General features: G+C 40.1%; 1 protein-coding gene across 34 annotated transcripts in view; it reads left to right on the top strand.

The window, feature by feature from the left end:
* LOC120714784 (neurexin-1a) overlaps positions 1–24,400 on the top strand; it is a 258,553-nt gene that overhangs the window by 223,609 nt on the left and 10,544 nt on the right. For 25 of the 34 annotated variants that reach the window (XM_040001214.1, XM_040001235.1, XM_040001223.1 and 22 more), the window contains one exon: positions 19,506–19,593. In XM_040001214.1, the coding sequence (XP_039857148.1) occupies positions 19,506–19,593 (88 nt within the window). The remainder of the gene's footprint in view (positions 1–19,505; positions 19,594–24,400) is intronic. The other 9 variants (XM_040001244.1, XM_040001232.1, XM_040001236.1 and 6 more) reach the window with 1 other exon arrangement.

The raw sequence follows: 24,400 nt of genomic DNA, 5'->3' as shown, positions 1-24,400 counted from the left end.
CTGCTTAATTGACAATACATGTTACTATATATTCTCATATAGGTCATTAAAAGGAAGAGTTGCAGTGGCTGTATTTCGTTTTCACAGCATAAACAAGACTGGAATGTTGGAAATGCTTTCATGTTTTGTTGGTACAAAACTAAACTAGAAGCAGCGTGACCCAGGGGACGGTTTCAAGTTGTATAAACAATCAAAAGCCAGCCTCACCTCACTAATTGGAGAAATGTGCTTAAACTGAGCCAAAGCTACTCTGTGATAGTTTTCAAAATTAATTGGGCATTTTACATTATATTAAACGCTCACAGCAAAAAAAGAAAAGGGGGGTTGGGTGGAACATGAACTGAATGCATGCAAAGTTAAAGTGATTGTCAAAATTTCAAATAATTTGAGGGTCAGATGTATTAAAAGCATGCATAGCTGCTGTAAGCTAAAACATCCCTTAGATCAGAGCTGTTACAAATATATTTTAAAATCATTTTTGGATTAGTCGCGTTGGGTACAGGGCGATCATAGCATCCCGAGGAGTGGTGGATTTAACTTCACTGAAAAATCTTCACACAAATGATTTGATTTTAATTCCTCTTTGTATAACTTGTCTGTCTTCACAGTTTCACTGAGACAACAGTTAATAGACGCATGCCTCGGTCTATTTTAAAAGAAAACATCTGAGTGCCTTCACAGTGTAACAGTGATGACTTTCATTGTTAAAAAGAAACCCATTTAATTAGTTTTCACATTAGGCCTATTGTTGTCTTCATCTAAAAATTAGTGTGAAAACGCCTTTAACCTTTAACGTTGATGCATCTGTGAAAGCAAAATTAAGCTCTTTACCGCGAAATATCAGCTATATTTAATCAAACAGCAAATTAAAATATCACGCTTTTCTGTAACGTTAGCAGACTACTAAACCCACTGCTCATTTTATGAAACATGCACCTTACCTTCGACTTAGCACAGTAAAGATTATACATTACCTCTTGTCACCTAACTCTCTCTGACCTGAGACCGGCATAATAGTTTGTGCAAGGGTCCGCAGTTGCTGACAAATAATACAATCATAAATATTGATCCGCGTGGAATGGCTTTCTCTCGGACTCAGCATGGTTCCTGAACCGTTGCAATAGCATGTAATGCAGGTGAAATATCAGACAATAGACTATAATTATATCCCAGCTCCATGCGGTGATATAAATTGCCACCAAGGAACCAAGAGATTGGCAGAAAGGAATAGCCTTGATAGGATGGATGCCCCTTTTTTCCTAGGCCTTTTCATCTGGAGTTAAAAAAGGTGATTTAAAGGACCATGACAAATTAGAAGTATAGCAAATTACAAAGAGAGGCATTATGTGCAAGGCATCTGGAAACATAGATAACTGACATTATACTATTTTGTTAATGGGATTCTGCTTTACTGTTTTTATCAATAACAATTAACCTTGTGGAAAGTAGATGTATAGTTATTATTGTTGAGCAGTGTCCAGATCATCTTATTGTTATTGTTTTAAAAGTATACAGTATGCCTGCAAGGCTTAAGGTTGATTAGTGGCGATGCATATTCATATTTAGAGACAGGCATTGTATCATTGTGTTATGCTGCAAGCTCACCTTTAAAGTGGTAAAGAAGGACTGGAAGTAAGAAAATAGTCAAGTCAACTAAAGAGCGGTTCAGCGATGTAGGTGGAGAGATGAATGAGGCATGCAAAAATGTGTGCATTGGGAGATGTCAACGCGTTCGGTTTGATTCAATGTGACAGCCTTCCTATGGCGAGCTCCTGCGGTACGACATTACTGTCTCAGGACACTACAGTAAAAAGAGATGGTGCATTCACTGTCCTTTCTGTTGAATAGTCAGCATTTATTCATTGTCCAGCTGTTCCATCTCCCCTCTCATGTCGAATGCAATTCACCGAATGCTTTTATATCCTAAGAGCCTCACATTACTGGGACACATACATTTTTAGTATGGCAGGTCCCAGTGGATATAAAATGGCTAACGCAGGCAGTGGCAGTATCAGGCTATAACCACTGAACCTCGGTGAAAAAGGTGCTCTGGAAAATGCCGGCCAGACTGTCAAAAGGAGCAGTTGGATCCAAAATATTAAGAAAAACATATCTGAGACCTTTTATACACATGCCTAGCGATGCGAAGTGATGACTCAACCCACAAAAAAAGTGTAGTTAGATTTGTAAGTGGCTGCAACCTACAGCACTAAATTTCTTAGGAAAGTAGCAGCTATAGCCTTCATGATGTAACTTAGGATGGTGCAATCCATCCAGTCTTTTATTATTTGACTGGATTATTAATAAATGAACACAGCTTAAAAATGTGAATTAAACTAATTAATGGTCAAAACTATTTATTAACTTTCTTTTTTCCTAAAAGAAAGAAAACAGTCTGTTTTGACTTTCTCCAAGAGAGCTCAGCAGGGTTAGGGTTATCACTATAATGTCTTATGCTTACCTCATATGGTCGTTCATACTCAATACCTGCCTAATAAAGAGAATGTCTGTATTCGGCCATGCAGCCCTGCTGTGCACATGTTGTGAGAATTCAAGCACAGCGAAACCTTTCAGTGACATCGGCTCTGCAGACTTAGGGTGTGTCTTCTTGCCTCGGCCTGGTTACTTCCTAGGGGGAAGATCCTGCTAGTGGTCATTATAATAATGATTTTAAAGGGTCTGTCTTCTCAGGTGCCCTATCAAAAATGCTTGACTGGGGTTATATGGTGATTGAATGCCGAAGGCCTTGACTTATGGGTAACATTACATTATAGTCATTCTTCTCAAGTCACTGGGTGTCCACTCTTGCTTTATTAACACGGCTATTATCGTCTTAGAGCACACTGGCATAATCAGGAAAGAAGTTCACCATGGGAAAAAAGCTGATGAGTCAGAATTGTTATTTTAATTGTGATACAAATTTTTACATCTGCCTAAAACATAATTGGATTAATAAAAATTTTAGGGCCACTCCAGTACAAAAGAACCAGATATGATCTTGTTTTTATTTTGATCATACGATCAATCTGACGAGCTTCCCCGACCAAGATATTAAATGCTTGGGTGTCAGATTGTGGCTTGTGAGGGGAATGGAGCTGATTGTAAGCACTGGACTGTCGTGTTTTGATAAAGTGTCTGCTCCCTGCAGTGGTGCCTGGTAACATCCAATTAAACAGTAATGAACTTGTGTAAGCTTTCACAAACAACGGCACAGCTTTCACTTGTCAGATTTGAACTATTTTAAATCCATCTTCATTTTTGTCCCACTCAGTCCCCTAACCCTTTCCACCAATTACTGAACAGAGCTGAACTTTGTGTAAATTGAAAAAAAGAGATATAGTGTGTGTGTGTGTGTGTGTGTGTGTGTGTGCGCGTATGTTTTTATATGTACTGATGTCCTTTTGACCCCAAGCTGCCCACACACAGAGGTCTAAAGGTAAAACTAGCAGCCAATGGTCAGGCACTGCTCAGTGTTTGTAAATTAGATCTTTCAGTATCATCTCCTCCTTAATAAAAACATTTAAATATGTCTGATGGCAGTTTGGGATATAACAGCATCTTAAATAAGAAATAATTATTCGTACTTAGTTAATGCTTCATTCAAACCACTGAGTACTGAATGCTATTTACCTACCAGCTCCAAAAAGAAAAGAATAGAAAAAAGAACAAAGGGGGGAAACAAAAAGATAAATACTGCTATCTACCAGAGCCATTGAGTGCTTGTGACAGTGATGGATCCTCACCTGCACTGCTCTGTATTATCAACCCTGGCCAGTGCATATGTATATAAATCTCTGAAGCTTTCCTAGTGTGGGGCTGCCATCCACCATCCACCAATGTTGTCCTCCAGCAACATCCTCCAGAGTTGGTAATGGCTGCAGGGGAGACACAAGGACACAATCTTCCAGCAGAAATATGTACAGTTCAAAGCCATGTTACACATATGTGACCTTCAGTTTGGCATAAAGAACCTCTAGTTTCTTTCTATTGGTTTTACATATGGTGATTCAATTTTCTGAAGCTTGTTTTTTCCTTTCGCATACGTTAGAAAATGGAGAAAACGTAAAAGGTTCATAATAATATAAGTAGGACACACTGTCTGGCATCCATGATTATAAGAACTAATTTTGTGTCAGGCCATACGGGAGATGTTAAGCTTTTCCCCTAAAGAAATGAAAACTTTTACCTAATGATGGCGCTAAAAGAAAACTCACAGGATTGCTCAAGTCATTTAAATTTCTGCTCTAGGGACCTTTAATATCAGATATGGGAAAACCTTACAGAAACATAGCAGTAATTTTGGATGTCATATGACATTTCACGCTTGCTATGTTTCTTTCATAACCTTTTTGCATTGTACAATTTCAGTTTTATAGCTTGTTGCTGGTGAAAAATCAAGAAATGCAGATTATAGCCTGTTCCTAGGGAGAATGAATGGCCAGTATGTCACATCATTGCCACCAAATAGCCAATTGCCCCCACTATTTCTGAATTAACCCTGGGTGAGGTGGGTGTAATGGCCATTCAGAGGAAGCGAGGAACATTCAAAACACATTGTGTGGGCCATTTCATTTGCACTCACAGCACATGGTTCAGTTCCAGCTGAACTGGCTTATAGTGGCTCTGTTTATCTTGGTCCCTGAGACAAGGGGCCAAAACCTGACCTCGCTATAATTCTCAGGGATAATCGAAGATTTGACATGCTGCACTGCTACACCTTTAGTGCGGTGTTTGGCTACCTTCTTGCCTCCCTTGCTGACTCTCACAGAACACACTATAATTACCTTAGTGTCACAAAAATCTTGCGGTGAAAAATCTTCTGTAACTTACTACTCAATGACTGCTCAGTCTGCACCTTCTTTTATTTAATTAACATCATTGCGCTATGTGTCTTTATTGTGTTTTTTACTACCTCACCGCGTGGTTTATATTGGTAGGAATAATTGTTTTACAAATTGAGGCTAGAATAAGTCTTTAAAGCCAAGATTTAAGACTAATCACGCATGTGTCCCTATTCAGACAGAAGTCTGGAGTTTGATTGAGATTGTGCTTCTTTAATTATCCTGCAAATGATGCTAAATCTTGTTCTTCTGTCTTCATTTAGTTTGAGATACATGATAACTGCCTTCACATTTTTTATATAAATTCGAATAAGTCTCTATAAATCTTAATATGGGTATCATTCTGAATCAATTGTCTGAAATTTGTCATCAGTAGTTCAATTGCACAGTTTCATGTTACAGCTCCCATCCCAGTTTAAGATCATAAGTGTCCAGTTAACGGCGATGAAAGTATTTCACTGTGTCGCCTTTTTTTCCCCTCAGTGCACTAATGAAGCTGATGTGGCACCAGTATTAAAATTAAACTTTTTTAGGTCACTTACCACTCCTTTTTTTTGGTCTTTTATAACAAAGAATAAACAACAAGAGCCATAACAAGCTGTCACTTGGAGCTTCCCATAACCAGAAACAGTTGCTGTTCTTATGATGGAGAAGACGGAGGTGGAACATCATGTCTGAGCATTTCTTAAGAGAAGAATTGCAGCTGTGTAGAATTTGATTACTGCTCACTGTTCAGTGGAAAACATGACTTGTATTACACTGAAACAGACTTCATTGCACTATGAAAACACTATATACTGCTATAATGTTACTGTTGCTGTTTCATTTCTTTCCATAACAAATTCAAACTATTCTTGCATATAGTAAGTACATTTTACTTATATAGCACACTTAAAACCAACGTGCTATACAATACAAGAAAAAAATAAATAGTAAAAATAAATAAAGTTTTCCTAATATTCTCTCCACATAGAGTTTCAAAGATCAGCAGTTTCTGAAAGCTTGACAAAAAAGCTTTGTCTTCAGCTTAGACCTGAAGACAGTCACAGTCGATGCTTGTCTCAGGTCACTTGGGAGATTATTCCAGAGTCTCGGAATAACGACAGCGCAAGTACAACATGGTTTTGTACAGTGATTGGGAAGCAGACATTAAGGATCTATCCAAAATTGTGTATGGATGCACTTATTTACCACATTTGCAGGTGCAAGTCCATTCATGACTTTAAATACAATCAGTGCCACTTTATATTAGATTCGCTAATGCACGGGGAGCTAGTGCAAGGCTGCTAATACTAGAGTAATGTAATTTCACTTTTACATTTTACATAGCATGAATAACTTGTATGTAACTATAAAGTGAATATATTTGTATAAATATAACTTAATATAACATGTTTAAACTGAGTTTGATATGTCCTCTTAAGCAGTGCTAAAGTTAAGGTTTAGTAACACACTCAACAAGTGGGAATAGAATAATAGAAAAAAAGCAGAGCCTGTAAAAACAGAGCCTTTACTTAGAGATTATTACATTTGTATAGTCAAAGTAGGTAATCGGTCCATTTACCTGTTATGAAATCAGCCTTTTTGCTTTTTATCCTGGCCGTCTTCTCTAAAAGGGATGAGGTCATCAGTTGTCTCTCGCACGTTACGGAGCAGCACACGCTGACAACAGCATAGTAAGTTTGCTTTTGATTGACGGGTTTTCACAGTGCAACTACTGTAAAATTAATGTCACTGATGTCAAACATGGGATATTATTTATTTTTTAAGCTACATTTCTTTAAGCACTAGTAAATTCATACAACAAATACTTAAAAATCCGTGCAGCTTTTTTTCAAACAGATGTAGGGATGCTACACATGTGGATCCACTGCCAATGGATCGTATACATATATAAATATAAATAAAGCATTATCATTACAGTATCAGATAGATATTACGCATGACTTTTTCACAAAAATTCAGCTCATTGAAGTTTTAAATCTTTATGAAAAGTAATTACATCTTCACACAATATACCTAATCAGAGCCTGTTTCTCTCTTTTATTGATATTTCGAGACTGGGTAGAAACAAATGGGAAGTTACTGATTTGTAAAATAATTACATTTTTTTCTATCTAGTTTCCTTTTCATATTTGTATCGGGAATTGTTTGTCACTTTCTTAACCAAGTGGAACTGTTTCCTTCAACTCATCTAGAGGCAGATCTCATTGTAAAATGAAAACCAGCCAACCCTTTTTTCCCCCCTTAAATTTTGCATTTGTGCACTTTTCAATTAGAAAAACAGACACATGGATAGAGAACTGAGAGGTTACTAAGGAAACAGAGGATGTTCTCCATTAATAAACGAGAGTGATTATTCAGCAACAGTGCAGCCATGTTGGATGAGTCTTATTTCATTCCAGATATTAAACCAAACTGTCTCATGGACCTACAAACATACTGCAGTGTTTAGTGTGAGTGTCAGCGCCCTGTAAGGTTGTGTTCAATTATTCAGAGAAAGAAAACATCCTCGGGATAAGATTTCCCCTGCAATGCAGATATATGGGATTGACCGTCATGCTACCGAGATACTATAAGCTTGAGGATAAAGTAATAGGTATCAAAGATCTTACTTCACTGACAGGTGCGCTATTGATTTTTCTAAGTTTATTATCTTTTCTATATCTTATTAAAAATCCTGCTACCACCACCTGCTATGGAATAAAAGGAAAAGCACTAGTGGATAATACAACTCCAATGATTTCACGAGAGCAGAATTAGGTTGAACACGTGATGTGGAGATGGACAGCTCTCCTCTGCAGCACTTGTTTGTGTTCCTGACCTCCCCCACCTTCTCCCTAAAGTCAGTTGCCTGTTGTTTTTTGGTGGTCCTGGAGTGCGCTGCCCCAGACCCCATCATGGTTTTGTGCCCACCCAGTGCTGACAGATGGCACAGAAGGTAACGCCGTGGACCTGCAGTGGCCCGAGCCCTGTGACGTTCACTCCCAGCAACAGACCATATCCATCATCTCACGCTCACCAGGGGCTATTATAGAAACTGCCCTTCAACATTGTGTTGTAGAGTCCATGTGACTCACTGATCCAGTCCACCTTATCGGGGGTACATGCCAGCTTGTCGACACGTGTTGGCTTGATTTGATGAATGCTTGTATTATTCGAGAGCTGACAGCAGAGACAGGCTCGACTGCACCAGGAAGACGATCGTCACATTAGCCAGCTGAGACAGGACGTCGTGTCTTCCTTTGATGATTTATTTGGAATTTGTTTTTTTTCTAAAGTTGTGTCAGCCAAGTTTATCATCGTGCCGTTATTAAAGGACTGAAAAAAAGAAAGCATGTTTACTTTTGCAGGTTTCACACTAACTGCCAGCAGTGCTGAGAAATACAGATTGTTCCACTAAGACAGTTTGGATGACAAGAATGAAACCTACGCAGTGTGAATGTCGTCTCTGTTGTTTGTTAAAGGCTGGCTCTTGTGACAGCTTTACAGCTTGTTTTATAGACCACATTGTTGTCTCTTAGGACCTTTGCTTTTATGATTTGTATACAGAATATAGTCCTAGGCAAACTGTTGTACGCAAGAGACAAATTTGTCCTACAGTGTGTTGCCCCCACCTGCAAGATTCGGAGATCAGCTAGTTTACATTAACATTAATGAACACGAGCTCTGTGCCAACTGCTCGTCGAGCTATGCTGAGCTGCCTCTATTTTTAAAAGTAATTTTACTCAAAGCAAATAGAAAGTGTTCGGCACAAACTGGCTCGCGCATCCATAAAAGCTCCTTTATTAATGAATGCAAGTAGTGCTAGTCAAATTTGACATTTTCATTCTCACCGAAGAGAAATCACATGCTTCCTCTGTCCTCGGATGAAGCCAGTAAATTTTCCTTTCGGGTGTATAAAACAAATGCAGTGTACCTCAAACTTGATAACGGTTTGGTAATTGAGTCTACAGCTATAGCGAGCGTTAGATTAGCATCATACTGTATACATTTCAATTTCAAGATGGCTAGCTGTGTTCAGGGAGCAGCCATCTTGGCACTTGATAAGTACGATAAAGGCAGTTTAGGGATGGACTGGAACACAATATGAAGTAATATCATTACCAGATTAAATTAAGATAAAACAAATTCCAGATGCTGCAGAAATAAAATAAAGAACGCTGCATGCCTGCAGATAAAGCCTTTTAGCTTGTCACACAAGTGGACATGAGACAAAGGGCAATGGAGAATGGAGAAATTGGTTCGGGAAGGAGGTAAATTCATTTGAAGTAAGAGTTTAACATTTTGAAAACTAGATTTGTTTGTTTTCTTTGAGAGAGTAAGATCAGAAGATTGATAATACTCTTGTGTATGTAAAAGAAACTCAAAGCTAAATAGCATAAATGGGGGGGGGAGACCAATCTTGGATGTTTTAATCTGCACAAAAGAAGATGTGATGTTCTGTGTGAGTTGTTCTCGACAAAGTGCAATAACTACCACAGAAGTGCTTTTACATTTCCATTACGCTATGATATCTTTTGATAGACTCAAGATATTTGTTCCCCTTTGTGTGCAGTCATTGTGTAAACTATAAAGTCTTTACAAGCCGAGAGCTGCAGGAAATGACAGGTCAAGTAAAAAAAAAAATTGATAATTTATTAAGAGAAAATCTAGCCATGAATTGCAGTCCTGAACTCTGGCACAACAGCATTGCTGCAGGGATGGATTAGTGATGAAAAATCAATTGTGCTTGAGAGAGTTCATAAACGATTTCCACCTGATTTTTATTGCAGTGTGGTTTTTGTTTCCTTTGTGCCGAACGAGAGCCTCGCTCATTAGCTTGTAGCGCTCGCGCTCACCCCTTTGTGAATGACAAATCCCCACCTGGAATACAAGAATCAGATTATGGTGATGCTCTCTGGGAGCTACAGGTGACCTGGTGTGCTGTTGTAGGGCAAAGCTGCTCTTCCTCCTTCCTCATGTCATGTTTTTGCAAACGTTACACTTGGGAATTAGACCTCAGTACATTCATCTCAGCAATGATGGCATCTATATTAGGATGACAAATTTGTTCCTGTCACCACACGAGGGACTGGGACTGCATGTCAAGATGCAGGTAAAGTCAGGAAGGCAGTGATTTGTGGCCAAGCTGCGTATCTCTTCCCACTCCTGCAATCGCTTTCTCAAAACACGCACAGGCACACGCTTAGTTTTGCCATCTATTTTTAGACTTTGAGGAAAACATGAAAATGAAGAATTGTATGGTCTCTTCGGATTGAAACAAACTACGTTCCCCACAATCACAAGCATTTGTGGTTAGCATTTAGATAGAAAGCACCGTGATTACAAGCCATTCTCTGGTAATTGTTATGCTTCCCTTTTTCCTCAGCTTATCCTTAGTGTATGATATTCCTCCTGGGCAGTTCCCTGCTCTCAGGCCAGATTACTACCAAGGCGAGGTAGAGGCACGCACAGAGCTCCAGATTCGATTTCAGATAACGAAAATATCAGGGCATCCAGAGGGAAAAATGCTTCAGTGCAGACAGATTTCATTTATCTGAGAAGTGTGAAAGCAAGGATAAGGGGGAGACACAAAGTCAACCATGTAATATACTTCTATGGAGCTCTGTTTATGCATAGGCAAGAGAAAGAAGAAATGAGAGAACATGAGGGGGGAGCGTAGGAGGCAGATAGCAGCAGATAGTGTCTTATGAATATCATATTAAGATTTTATCATTTAGAGCATGTAGCTAACAGAAGGCATCCAGCCTTCTCCCGTGTAATCGGCTCGGAGCTGTCTACTACATGGCAGCAGCTCAATATGCGCTCTCTCAGCGCTGTGAGTTGACTACAGGCATCCGTCCATATTGTGTGCACATTATTTATACGTCTCCAGTAATAAAAAACAAGCACCATGTTTAATTGGAATCAAAATATCAACTGTTTATCGTACGTCGTGCAGAATGTCTGATGTTGTCTGGGGGGGATGAATTAGGCACCAGTCACACATGGTTCACTCTGAGTCAGTGACTGACATGGTGAGATTGTGACGCAGACACTTACTGGGAAATGGACTTCATGTCTCCTCCCACGCAGCCACAACTTTCCTGGTTCTTTTTGGCGGCTGAGCCATATCACGCGCTGCGGTAAGTTCTGAGGGCCGTGCAGATGACTGTTTCTGGAAAATAAGCAGAACAGGGGTCCTTGGGGGGGGGGGGGGGGGGGGCTTGAGGAATATCTACAAAGCGGTGCCTTCGAGCAGCCACATTAAAAGGAGTCATCTCACCGCAGTGTTCTCGGGTCCCTGAGAGGGAGTATGTTTAATGAGGGCAGAGGCATGTGTACATTTTAAAGCAGCTCTGTAATTACTTCATATCTACACTGTCTTGTACTGTACACCTTTACACTTTACGCATTAGCTCCGTCGTGTTCCTGCACATCACTCTCGTAAATGCAGCCTGTATTTTACACAGCAGAAGCTGTTGTAGTTCTATAGACCGAACTCCAAGTTCACTTGCCACTGCTCGCTTATTCATTGCTTTTCTAGTAGCTAAATATGTCCATCCCCCCTGACTGTCCTTATGCAATGAGAACACTAACATGCATGCCTTAATTATAACCAAATAAAAGTTTTTAAATCCCTATTCGAGTTCATCTTAACTGAGAATATGTGCACGTCTCCGTGTGACGCTGTACTCGTGTATCCACACTGCATGCTGTGGATGCACCAGGAGGGTGAAGCTGCCTCCCAGCATCTTGTTCAGTTGTCTGGGATGCAGCGTTGTAAGCCTTGAGGAAGATGTATGGCAAGACAGGAACATGTGGGTACCAGGGGAGGAGACGGGAGAGCCTCTGACCACTCTTTTTTTAATGACACTCCCTTACTCAGCCCGAGGTCCAGTTGCAGCAGCAGCTGCTCCGTTTTAAATAAAGCAAAGCCTTTCTCTCAGAAATACACAGCGTCTCAAAACAGAGCAAGGAAAGACAGCTGACCACCACGGCCATTTTTTACATTATGGAATACACAACAAATCAAAGCCATAGTTAAAAAGTCCTGTAAGGTGATTTTTTTTTTATACAAATCTTGTTCGCATTTAAAAGAATTATAAAAGCCATTGCATAAAGTCTCTATTTACTGCTTATCACTTTGAACAATTATTTGATTCTGTGTTCATTAAATTAGGTGATGTTAAAAAAGTCAGAATTGCTTTTAAGGGCAGTTTTGTTTAGCATAAAATTATGAGGATGGGATATATTTTTAAAATTAACTTTTGCCTAAAAACTTTAATGAATTGTATATTTTTATATCCATTTTGTATATCGATAAACAGCTCACTTTTTCCTTAGGTATTTGTTCTCTTTTGTTCATCACTGTACTGTGAGGCACGGTGGCAAACTGTGGCATCACCACGTAACCCTTGTGCCAGCGCCTTTCTTAAATAGCTGTTAAAGATCAAGATGTCAGGAACACGGTGTTCAGAATTTATACAGTACCTATCCCACCAGTGTTTGCTGCACAGCTGCGATAGTGATAATGCCATTCCATTGTCTTTCAGCCTTGCGAGTCTGTATCTGTGTGAGTCCACGAGGTTGACAGCTTGGCAGGCCAGCAGTAGGAAGAGTGTGGGCGAAGGCCAGGCAATACACTGAGCTGAACTCACAGTCTGAGAGGCCCACACGCCTTCATTATTCAGTTGGAATCTATTGAGCATCTGGGACTAAATTATTCATCAACATCGACCTAGTTCCAGGGTGCTAAGTTAGATACTTGGATGTCATCAGGCGTTCTGATAAGACCTGCTGCTGCAGTGTGATATCTGCCATGGGTAAATACAGAGTATGTGCCTGGATCACAAAGAGTACTAGCCATTACTTGAGTTTTATACTGTGTAGTTTTGAACAACTGAGCCTTTAGGTGCGTTGGGCTCAATGTAAGAATGGGGAGTAATTTCTTCATCCCATTTCTAACTACGAGGCCTTTCTATCTGCTGTCCCGTCGCCTTCTTCCGCCTCTTTCACTGCACCACTAATGATGTGTTGCTGCAAGACTGAAGCTTAGGACAACAAACTCCTCCCAATTAGTCTGTGCACACACAACAACTCTGGCCAGTTATGGACCCTAGCAGGCCATTGTCAGTGTAAAGCATGTCAGCGTGAGCACGGGAAATAATTGCACATTGTTGTGAGCAGGATCATGCAGACAATACTGATTTCAGATTCTTTAGGATACGCTTTTTGTTTGTATACACTAAAGGAGAGGTCCCAAAACCTTTTATGCACCACCGACCGGTTTATGTCCGACAATTTATGTCCGGCCTTTACGGTGTCGCGGATAAATACAACAAAATAAAAACCAGTACCAGTACCAAAAAGAGAAGAAAAAAAGACCCAGGGAAACCGAATTAATGATAAAAAACGATTAAAAAAAACAAAATGCTGAAAACCGATAAAAACCCTGAAAACCATAAATTTCACACCCGAGCCTCAACTCTCGCGGCCCGGTACCAAATGACTCACGGACTGGTACTGGTCTGTGGCCTGGGGGTTAAGTGTCTACTGTACTGATTGAGGCTTTCGTCTTTTAAACATTGTGTGATGCTTTGTGTTTGATCTTATTTAACTATACATTTAATCCCCCCATATACATTTAATCCATCACCTGCAGCAGTGTATTAATCTCATGCTGTTGATGGGCTCACCTCAGATGTTCTTTGACTGAAATTTGGTCTTTTTTTGGAGTCTACTTCCTGCTACATGAATTTTTGCTGAGAATAATTTATTAGCCTTGCAATAGCTCTGTAGCTAGCCACCAGGTACCACGATGTAGCCTTAAAAACAGGCTTTAAATTTTCAAAATCTAATCTAATTTCCTGCTGAGTGTAAATCCTCTTTTGTAATTTTAAACTTTATTGTAACACCTGGAAGAACAGCTGTACTGATCATTCTTCTGGGGCTGAAAGAATCGGGACTATATTTAACTCAGTGGTTCTTCAGTGTTTGTTTGATTTTTGGGAAATGAAATGCAATTTGAACCTTAATAATGCCAGATTTATCAAGTAGAAAACCTTGGTATGATTATTCAAAGTTATTAGTAGATGTCACAACTGAAAGAAATAAGTGTGGTATGAACAATAAGTATGGTATGGTAGCAGTCAAAATAAAAATAATAACAATTACAATGGCAAGAAGAACAATCTGACTGCTGTGCTATTATTCCCTGTGTGCTTCTCTTGCATGTAAGTCACAACAAGTGAGTACGTCTATGTATTTAACAAGAAAGGGATAACATCAAATGTCAATGCCTCACAAGAATGCTCATAAAACTCTTTATGACATATTCTAAAACAGCTGGTGTGCTTTGCAAAGCTTCCCAAGTGGGGCTCCTTTGGGGAGTTTTCCTACTGAGATGTCATTGGAAATCCTCCAATGGTTGTTGAAGGGGGATGGGATAAAGCATGTCACCCCTGAGAGACCCCCCTCTTTAACAGTTTGGTACCAAGCTGCTGATTTGACTGAAAATATGAAGAAAAAAATCATCCTGCAGTTTCATGAAAAAATATTGTGTTACGTTCCGTCTCCATCTCAAAGGGTTCAAAATACTGACTGAGGGTGGCCGCAGACCCTCAAAACAATGTCCCATGTGATAGCCAGGGCTTTTTTGAGCCATCACATGTGGAGAACACAGAAGGCAGTCAGAAGACCTTATTGCAACAGTTTTCAGACGATTGCTCAGGTCACGGGTACAGGCATGTTTGTTAGTCAGGGGTGCAGGTCTGAGTGGTGGTGTTATACATGATCTGTCCACCTGCAGGCCATTTTAATGGACTGGGACATTGTCAACCAGCAGCAGCTCAGGTCTAGTTGACCTCTTACGCTGACTACATGACACTACTGAGCAATTGTGCTCCAAGTTTAGCCTTTTAGTAGGCCTGGCAACCTTGTCGGTTTGAGAGCCACGACTGACTTTTCTCAAAGCAGGCCCTTTTTGCTTTGAGTGGGCTTTCTGTTTGCGTTTCAACTTCAAACAGTTAGCAATGAGGTGTCCAGCTTTGTGGCAGAAGAAACAAAGCTTCGTTTTGGGTCTCAAAACCACAACTTTTTCAGCCTTGTTAGCTGGCCCACTCTTACCTCTCCAAAATGTACTATGGCATAGAGGGGTATCACATTCTATAGCATTTATTTTATGACTTAGGGTGAACTCATCTGCCAGTGTGGCAGCCTGCTGTAATGTGGAAACCCTTTGTTCACTTAAATAACAAGCTATTGACTCAGGAATAGAGTTTCTAAAGTCCTCCACAAGAATTAGCTCACATAACGAACTGGTAGTCTTTTTATATTTCAACTAAGTGAAGGTTAAAAAATATGAAATTCATGTTTTGCATTATACTGATGTTCTCAAAATATGAAGCTCAATTTTTTCTAATCTGAAAAATATTAAAACCTACTTTGTTGGGATAAAAGACTGGATTAGAATAAAGTGTTCTTATTAAGTAGTATGACAAAAACTAGAAGAAGTATTGTCGGGTAGAGAGAATTTCACACAATCCACCTCTGCTGTCAGTGGTTTCTTTCTTGTATGGTCTTATCTGAAAATAGTGACAGCCCATGGGAACTGTTATTCAGTAGGTTGCTTGCATCTAATGGATCGCATGCAATATGAGCATGAAGGAACAGATGTAGGCGAAGATTAGTTATGAGGGAAAATCTGCAGGTTTCTGTGCAGTTTAACAAACAGCAAAGCTTTTGTGTGCAATGATTATGTGTAGCAAAGCAATGTTTTCTCTGTGATATTTTAATCAAGATAAAAATTTGTTTTTGGCATTCTGGGGTGAAAAAAGAAAGTATTTGGATTAAGACCAGATCTTAATAAGCAACAGATTACGGACACTCAGTAACAAATATCAGGTTTATTTTTGCAACAGACTATATGTAAAAAACAAAAGGGAGAGAGAAAGATTTGCAAAATAAGAGCTTATAATGGGAAGAAAAAAAAGTTACTGGGGAAAATACTGAAAAACAGAAAGGGAACAGAAAACAGCAGCATCCTCAGTGGAATACATTACCAGGACAGCGGAGGCATGCTTTGGATAAACCCTTCAGATGCCTTCAGTGTCCTCCTGACTTTCAGCTTGTCTCCAAAGAGACATGTTGTGTGCCAGAGAGCATTCATCAAATTAGACCAGAAAGAAAACAATGTGAAAACCCGCAGCTCTCCCTCGGGACGTGCCGACAGGTTATCACAGAGAAGGTGTCTCTTGCTCTCCAGCACTGGGGCAGCAGCACACAGCAGCCTCCCTGAAGAGCAGCCCTCCCCTCCATCCCTCCCACCCTCTCTTTCTCTCCACACAGGCTGGGATTAAGAGGGAGAAAACGGGAATTCAATTTAGATGTGTACAAATATAGAAAGGCAACCTACTCCATATAGTAGTTTTTAGAGATTGGGATTATACACCATAGTGAAGTTGAAGGAACAGAAAAAGTTAGTGTTTGTGTGGTTGTAAATAACTAGAGGTCCTGCGGAACAAGACTGCTGACCAAGCTTTAGAAAGCACATGCAGAACACGGCTTGGCTTGGACATCTCATTAAGGTGGACCGTTATCAATCCTCAAAGATCGAAAACCGGCATGACACTGCTAAAGAAGGCACCAACGTGCCTTTGGCTGAGTCAGTTTGGAATTTCCTAGTCCGCATCCTCTTTGATGGTTCAATCAGTGCGTGAGCCAAGGTCAGTCGATAGCTTTACTTCTCTGAAAGCTTTAGCAAGATGTATTTGTGTATAAAACTCCCAGCGGCACCTAAGGCAGTGGAAATGGCACTGCACTTACAAACGATCAACATTTTCATACACTTTGGTATGAACACTACAGGCAGGTTTCTCTTGACAGTGTTTCTCTTTCTTCCTCTTTTTGTGTTTTTCGTGGTCCCAACTGTCTCCCCAGGTTTTCTTAGTACATCTCATAGAAGTGTGCGCTCTGCTGCTCTGAGCAGAGGCAGATAAATGAGCTGTGCTGTAGGTTCACCGTGGCTTCAGCACTTTACCGCTAGATTAATGATGCCTTCCAAGCCCCGAGCCTTTGCTTTTAGCATTTTAGAAGTACCTTCATAAAGTGAACTACAGGAACATCTTGTTTATACGCTTATCTATTGGGGCATCTTTCCTTTGGGCATGATGCTGTTTGCATCAGTACACCTGACACTCCTGAGCTAATGAACCCCTTCCCGAAGCCCACAGTGTTTCTAGAAATCTTCAGACAAAGATGCCATTTCGACGAGGAAACCCACAGTAGCGTTATTTTGAACTCAAAATCCTCGAATGGTCAAAATAATCACAGGGATACCCATATCCATAGATATGGGAACAAATAAAATCAAATACTGACATTTCAGTTTGGGTTTTTTTTGGCTTCTCAGCCAGGCTACCTGTCAGTTTTCATCACAGTGGCTAAATTGCATGTAAGCCTCTCACATAGCCCGCATTGAATTGTCACGGGTGAAAAAGAAGGCAAGCATTGGTGGAGGACACCATAAATTGCTAATGTTATTGGATTTCAACCAGGTCATGACCACATCAAAATGTTGACCTACACACTAATCCTGGATGGCAGACTGATGCTCAGTAACATGTGAATTTATTTCAGTTTTGATTCAGAGCCATACGTCACATCCAGCACACACAAGATTCATTGAAAAAAAAAAAATGGACGTGGCTTGTACATCCTCCTGGCTGTCCTTGGAGGGTCAGTTTTTTATTTTTAAGTCTAAATCAGACTTTGTTCATTTGCAAACCCTTTAGTGACATGCCCAAAAAGTTACAAACAAAACAAAAGACACCATGTCATCAAAAAACTGACTTTCTGTGTTTAAGATTAGTTTGTAATGGAAATCTAAAAGACCTTGTGTTTTTGTGGATTTCACTGTGATGATGTAGTTTAAGCCCCCTTTATATATCCTTCTAGCCTGAATGAGGAGACAGAGACATATAAATATGAACGGGCATACACCTCCGCTTAGGTTATCCTATGGGGAGTTAACCTACATCTAGTACACCCACATTACATCGCTTCCTCCTCCTTGGTTTCAAATAAACCTAAAGGACAGAGCGAAAGGAGAAAAAAGGATGTGAGCAGTAGAGAAAGAGAGTGGTGAGGTGGGAAGAGAGAGGCAGTATTGATTCCTTGATTCCCGTACCTCTGCCAGTGAGTGCAGAGTGTCAAGATCTCCCGCCAGGAAAAACAAATCACAAGGCTGAAGTGATGGATGTGGCACTCCAGGATCCGGCGGTTTTGCCATCTGGATGGCCGACACTGTATATCAGCCTCATGCGCAGCAAATTAAATTTACATTTGGACGGCTTCCCCGGGCCTCACCCAACACAGATGCACCAAAAGCAGCCCTCCGCCACAACTTCCTTAATGGGTTTGATCTATCATTTCCGGGTCTATTATGTAAAGATGATGTTGGTCCATGTTCAGAATGTCAAAACGATGTTACAGTCGCAATAGAATCACATTATGCGCGGCCAAATGGATGTTAAGCAAAATGACATCACCTTTAATTTCCTTAACATGAGTCGATACTAATCCAACTTGCCGAAATATTTTGAATGCGCATTAGAACATCGGTGAAATAAGAGAGCAAATTCGATAAAAGCCAAAGTCTGTCTTCATTTTTAGGACCCTGATTCATTCCTCGCCCATTTTTTTTTCCTTTGTCTGGTTTGTCACCGTCACACATGCAAACCCCTGCAGTATGAACAAAGTAAGGCTTGTCAGGAAGTACACTTAAAGGCTTAAAATTATTAGTGCAAAAAGGATAAGTGAGGATGTAATGCCACATATAAAAGAGAAGGTTTTTCTGCTTAGCAGCACACCACAAAGAAAAAAATCTAACCTGGCCCTGAAGACGCCGCCATGCCTAAATGAAATGACCTTTAACGCCGAGCTGATCAAATGGCCTGAAGCAAGACTATAAAAGAACATTGCAGTATAATGTTTTACAGTGTACTTTTTTTCTGGTCTATTGTTTGCCCTTTCCCATTTTCCTGGACGGTAAAATGTATCGTGTTTGGCAGGTGAGGAAGTGCGCTGAAAGCAGTCTGAAATGGATTTGATATAAGAGTCGATGTGGCAGCAGATGCCACGATTTGGTTTATTTTGGATCCTTATTTTGTAAAAAGAGATACTGAATTGCTTTGAAAGAAAGAAGAAGAAAATATTGATTTAAGCCTCTGTTGAGCTGGCTTTTGTTTTCCTATGTCCTTTTTGTTTTTTAAGCTTTCATGGCTGGTTGTCCTCTAAATGTCAGAGGTGTTTTGTGATGGCTCTCAGCAATCGCTTGAAGGGCTATGCAAAGCTACACAATGAAAAGCAAATTGAGCATGTGAGTCGACAGTTGTGCCGTGAACTTCAGCCCCCACTGTTCCCCAATAATCTGATCTCATTTATGTAAAGACGACGCTTCCTGGAAAGCAGCGTAGCAGCTGCTACAGCGCCGGGGAGCTCGTGCCTGTGTTGACAGATGATTTCACCAGTCCAAAAGTTTAGTTTAGCCACTTGTATTCACATCTCAACTGCCTGGCTCTCTTTAACCTAACCTAACTTGAGTGGGAGTCCTCTCAGCCCATAGATGCAGCTAAGTATTCCGTGCCCTCACCACTCCTCTGTGTTATGCTCTCTTTTCAGACAACTGATGACTTGCTGGTGGCATCAGCCGAGTGTCCAAGCGATGACGAGGACATTGATCCCTGTGAGCCGAGCTCAGGTGGGTTAGGTTAGTCATCTCTTTTTTTATTCTACTTCTCTCTGGGTGTGTCAGTGTGTCTTTGTGTGTAACAGTTCACCCCCACCAGGGCACTTGAGGCTAACGCGTAGTGTTTAAATGAGAAGACTGTTGTTTAGTTAAAGCTTAAACACTTCTCAGAGGCTGACTGCGTGATACAGCAAGCTGCAGGCAGTCTGTTGGGTCGGGCAGCTCCATTTCTATACAGTAGCTCTTTCAGTAGTTTGTTGGAATCTAAATTATAAATGCAGTAAAATTACTGGTTTTTATTCATGCTGATTAATGTTTTAAGGCATTTTAATGTAACTAGCTTATTTGAATAGATTCAGGGTAGAGATCTATCACTTTCTGACCTTGGAAGGTTAAACATTTTGAGAAAGAGATGGTATTTGTTTGGTAGGACACATTCACATTTATTTGTTACACTCAGTAGATTTAGTCAGAATGAATGGAGGATCATCTGGCACTATTACTTAGAACTTGTTTAAGTTTTTTTTCAGTTGTTGCTGTTTTTGTGTGGGTTTTGTTTGCTTGTTTGTTTGTTTGACGATTGTGCTTCATCGTGTCCTGATCTGTGTGTTTTTTTTAAATTGATTCAAAAGCCTGATAATTGTTGCTCCACGACTTCCAACCATCAACATTAACCCACCTAAATTAAATGTTCGGAACAATGCTCTCAAAGAACCTCGTGCCCAAATAAAACTCTGCCTTTTTGCGTCAAACCAGCCGCTGTTACTGTGCTTTCATTTAATTTCTTCATTGGCTCACGGCGTCTGTTAATAAACTCAAAAAACAAAAACAAAAAAGGCCACACACACGCACACAGTTGTGATTATCAGACCTGCAGGGCTCCAGCACGTGAAATCAAAGAGGGTAAACCCAGAGAGTTGGGGAAGGCTGATTTTTACAGGTGTGCAAAGAGTCCCCACTGTTGTTAATTAAATTCTACAGTGGGCAGTGGGAGTTCATCCTGTTGTTTCTCATGCAGTATTGCTCACAATGGCTGCACACAACCACCCTCGGAGTTTGTGATTGAGGCACATGTCATGTGTTGCTCTTCATAAAATAAACAAACACATTTTAGCTTTGGATTCTGACCGTGTGTGTTGAAGAGCCACGATAAGTGTAAAACAATAATCATAAAAAAAAGGTACCACTTATTGTTCTCCCTGAAATTGAAAATGCTCCTCCCAAGCTTTACTCAGACAAATATTATAAATTTGTTTGCTCCCTGCAATGCTAGCAAACTTTTAATCTCTTACCTCGCCACACATGGAGGGCAATTAAGCGTAACCTTTGAATGGAAAGATTTTCAAATGCATTCTGAAGTGATGAGAAGCACAGAGAACAATTAAGTCCAGACCCAAGGCCCCACGCTCCATCTAAATGTGCTATCGATCAGAATGTGGTCATAAAACGTCCACTAAATTAATGTGTGCCCCAGAGCAAAGACTATCAACTTTTCTAGTCTGTCCCTCTTCCTGTTCCTTTGGTTTTCTACTAGCGAGATTAGCTTTTACCTCGCTTTTCTCCTGCAATACATCAGAGCGATATTCCGATTGGGCAGCATCACAGCAGGTCCTTCCAGGGAACACTGTATCTGCTGCTTCTGAAAAAATACACAGGAGATTGAGCTGTGTACTGATTCACACTCGCATTATGATATTCTGTGACAAGGGCATCTGCCAAAACATCAATTGCATACTGTGTGACGCTTAGGGACACGCCCTCCCAGTGCAGAGTATCCCTCTTCTTCTGTGATCACTGAAGGGGATTTGACACCAGAGCTGTGGGCTCCCAGGGTGGCAGCTGTCTAACACCGTATCCTGATTAATATCTACATTCAGAACAATTCACACGCTCTGCCAAGCACATGCCACATCTCCGACAGGGCTGCTGTGCATAAAGAACTGGATACACTGTTGCTGATAAAGTGCTACTTACTCATATTACTGTTCAGCCAGCTCCTTTTAATGACGCCAATAATATATCATTTTTCATGCAACACCTTGACAGCCTCTTCTGTCTGGCATCTCCAAAGGAGTGGCCAGATGCGCATACATTTGATATCTCTCTGTCTTCACAGCGCATGTATGCATACAGCAGGATAATGTTGGTGTATAAGTGATCTACAGAGGTCGAGCTTTGAAAAACACTATTATGCAAGCTATCTGTGGTCCAAGGTCAGCTCTAGATCATCCCGCATCTTACTGGAGTCTTGTCCCACAGCAGTCTCTGTCAGTTGTTGAATGACATGAATCAGGTAAACTTACTTATTGCAGAGCTTTATTACTCTTACTTCCGGAAACCATGGAAATCCATCGCTACCAGCAGAGCTTATCGCCCAGCAGGACTCGGATTAGATCATACTGCACCAAATTGAATCCTCCCCCCTGCTTCTTGAAACCACAGAGGAATACACAAGCCCGTGATGCTGCAGCTCATCTGATCTGTAATAGGAGGATGCTTTGGGACCATGCTTGTACTGGGTAGCCAGTCTCACACAGCTGAATGTCAGCGTAATCCATCTGTTTATGTGATACCTGTTTTTCCGACTTCTTAGAAAGAAAAGTAACAAAACTATCCATAAAGATAAAAAATCCAATTCTCTCATATGTAAATATTGTGTGAATGCTGACGTTTAGCAAAAATTTCCTTCATTTCTTGCGAGAAAATCTTTTAAAGACTGACACAAAGGGTTCTAATTATTTGCTGAAAACACAGATGCAGGTGGGAAAATATTCTCTTGAACAGCGTAGAAAGCTGCCACTGATTATTCTGCACCAAGTTTTCATGGTGAAAGTTAATGAAAGAGGTTGTTGCTGAGCTACATGAAGTCAGATGAAACGGATGTCTCTTACCTACCAGCTCCAGTTCATTGGCACCATGCAGGCTGTTGATGGAGGGCAGCTGCTGCAGAGTGACCCATATCCAAGGTTGCATGATTACATGCTGGAGCTGCCTTTGTTCCTCATTTTTCCTCCTCTGAGAGAACAATCCATGTTTAAAATTAGCAGCTGTTTAAAATTAGTTAAATTCTTGTTACCAGATTTGATAGGATTGTTTTACCCATACCACCTTTTGGTTGAAAGCAAGTAAAGCAAAGTTTGTGCACTGTGTAAAATGTAATAAAAACTGAATGCAATGATTTGCAAATCTGATAAACCCATATTTTATTCACAATAGGGTATGGAAAACATATTGAATGGTTAAAGTGAGAAATCTTCCTTCTTTATGAGAAATATTAGCTCATTTTGAATTTGATGGCAGCTAGATATCTCAAGTGAGCGGGGCCGGGGTCCAACAAAAGGCTGGAAATGTTCTCTTGAGTAGTAAAAAAAACAGCTGGAGAAAAATTTTGTAGTTAATTAGATTTTTTGTCAACAGGTCATTAACATGATTGGCTTTCTTAATTAAGGAGGCAGATTTTCTCCAATCTATAAAAACCAATATCTACAATAATAATAATTCTGAATAATATACATCGGTAAAGTAAATAATTAAAACTAAGGGTTAAAGCCGACCATCAACATTGGATGCCCATGATCTTCAGTCCCTCAAGCACCGCATTAAAAATCGACATGATTTTGTCACAGAAATCAATACATGGGTTTAGGAACAAATCCATAAATCGTTGTTCGCCATTGTTAAACACAGTTGTTTGTGCTATCCATAAACACAGGTTAAAGCTTTGTCATACAGAAAAGAAGTCACATATGGACACCAACCAGAAATGCTGCCATTTTCTCCGGGTCTGTTTGCACCTCTGGAAACGACTTAACAATACAGGTTTTAGAGACATGCATGTCTGTCAATATATGCTCCCATTCAGACCATGTCTTATTCAAGGAAGACCTTACATATTTTATCAAGTGGATTCTCAGACTATATACTGCATCTATTACAACATCGTGGCTTCACAGCAGAAGAGTCCAGCAGCTGGACTGTCCTGCCTGCAGATCTTTCATCATTTTAAAACATTTGGCACATCATGAAATGAAAAATTCAGCAAAGAAGATCCAGGACTGTTGAGCAGCTGGAATCTTGAATCAGACAAAATGAGACTGCCATCAAATCCAAAATAACCTCTCTTCACGTCATTACCTACTGGGTTTTGTTTTTGTTTTTTTTACATTAATCCAACTTTTTTGGAATTGGAGACATGCATGTTGAGAAATTGATAATGTAAAATGTTTGACATATAGCATTTAAAATATATTTATTAAGTAAAGGGGTGTGCGGATTAATCCTAATTTCAAATTAAATAGGTTAACTGCACTTATAATAGAGCCAGATTACAACATAAGTCTGTAAATATTGAAGACAATGCTCGCAGCAAGCCGTTGTACCCTAACTTAAAGGCAGGTGGAAACATCTAGCTTGTTGGTAAGAAAATACTTTGTTTCAATTTTAGATTATTCTTCTGTTTCCAATCTGAACCTAAGCTAAGCTTACTGGCTGTCAAATGTAGCATTATACTTCCCAAAGTATGTTTATTATTGCACAAAATAGCTGTTTCATATTAAGCTACAATTGGTTGTTTTCTTCATGCAGCTTTAAGCGTACGACCCAATAAAATCTAACTATTCCTTAGTGGCCCATACAAATCAATACCAGCTTTGAAATTGACTCCCTTAATTATTACTTGAGAACAAAGCCCCCCCTCCATACCTCATAATGAATAAATGATGGAGGAAAACATGAGGAAGTTTCTCTTACACCTGACAGAATACACAATGTTTCCTCTGAAGTTTGGATTCTCTGATCCCTGACTTCTAATGGTTTTTTTTCCTTTCTT

This window comes from Simochromis diagramma, unplaced genomic scaffold, assembly GCF_900408965.1.
Source record: "Simochromis diagramma unplaced genomic scaffold, fSimDia1.1 OVJJ01000421.1, whole genome shotgun sequence".
Taxonomy (NCBI): Eukaryota; Metazoa; Chordata; class Actinopteri; order Cichliformes; family Cichlidae; genus Simochromis; species Simochromis diagramma.
This window is presented reverse-complemented; position numbering and strand designations above follow the sequence as displayed.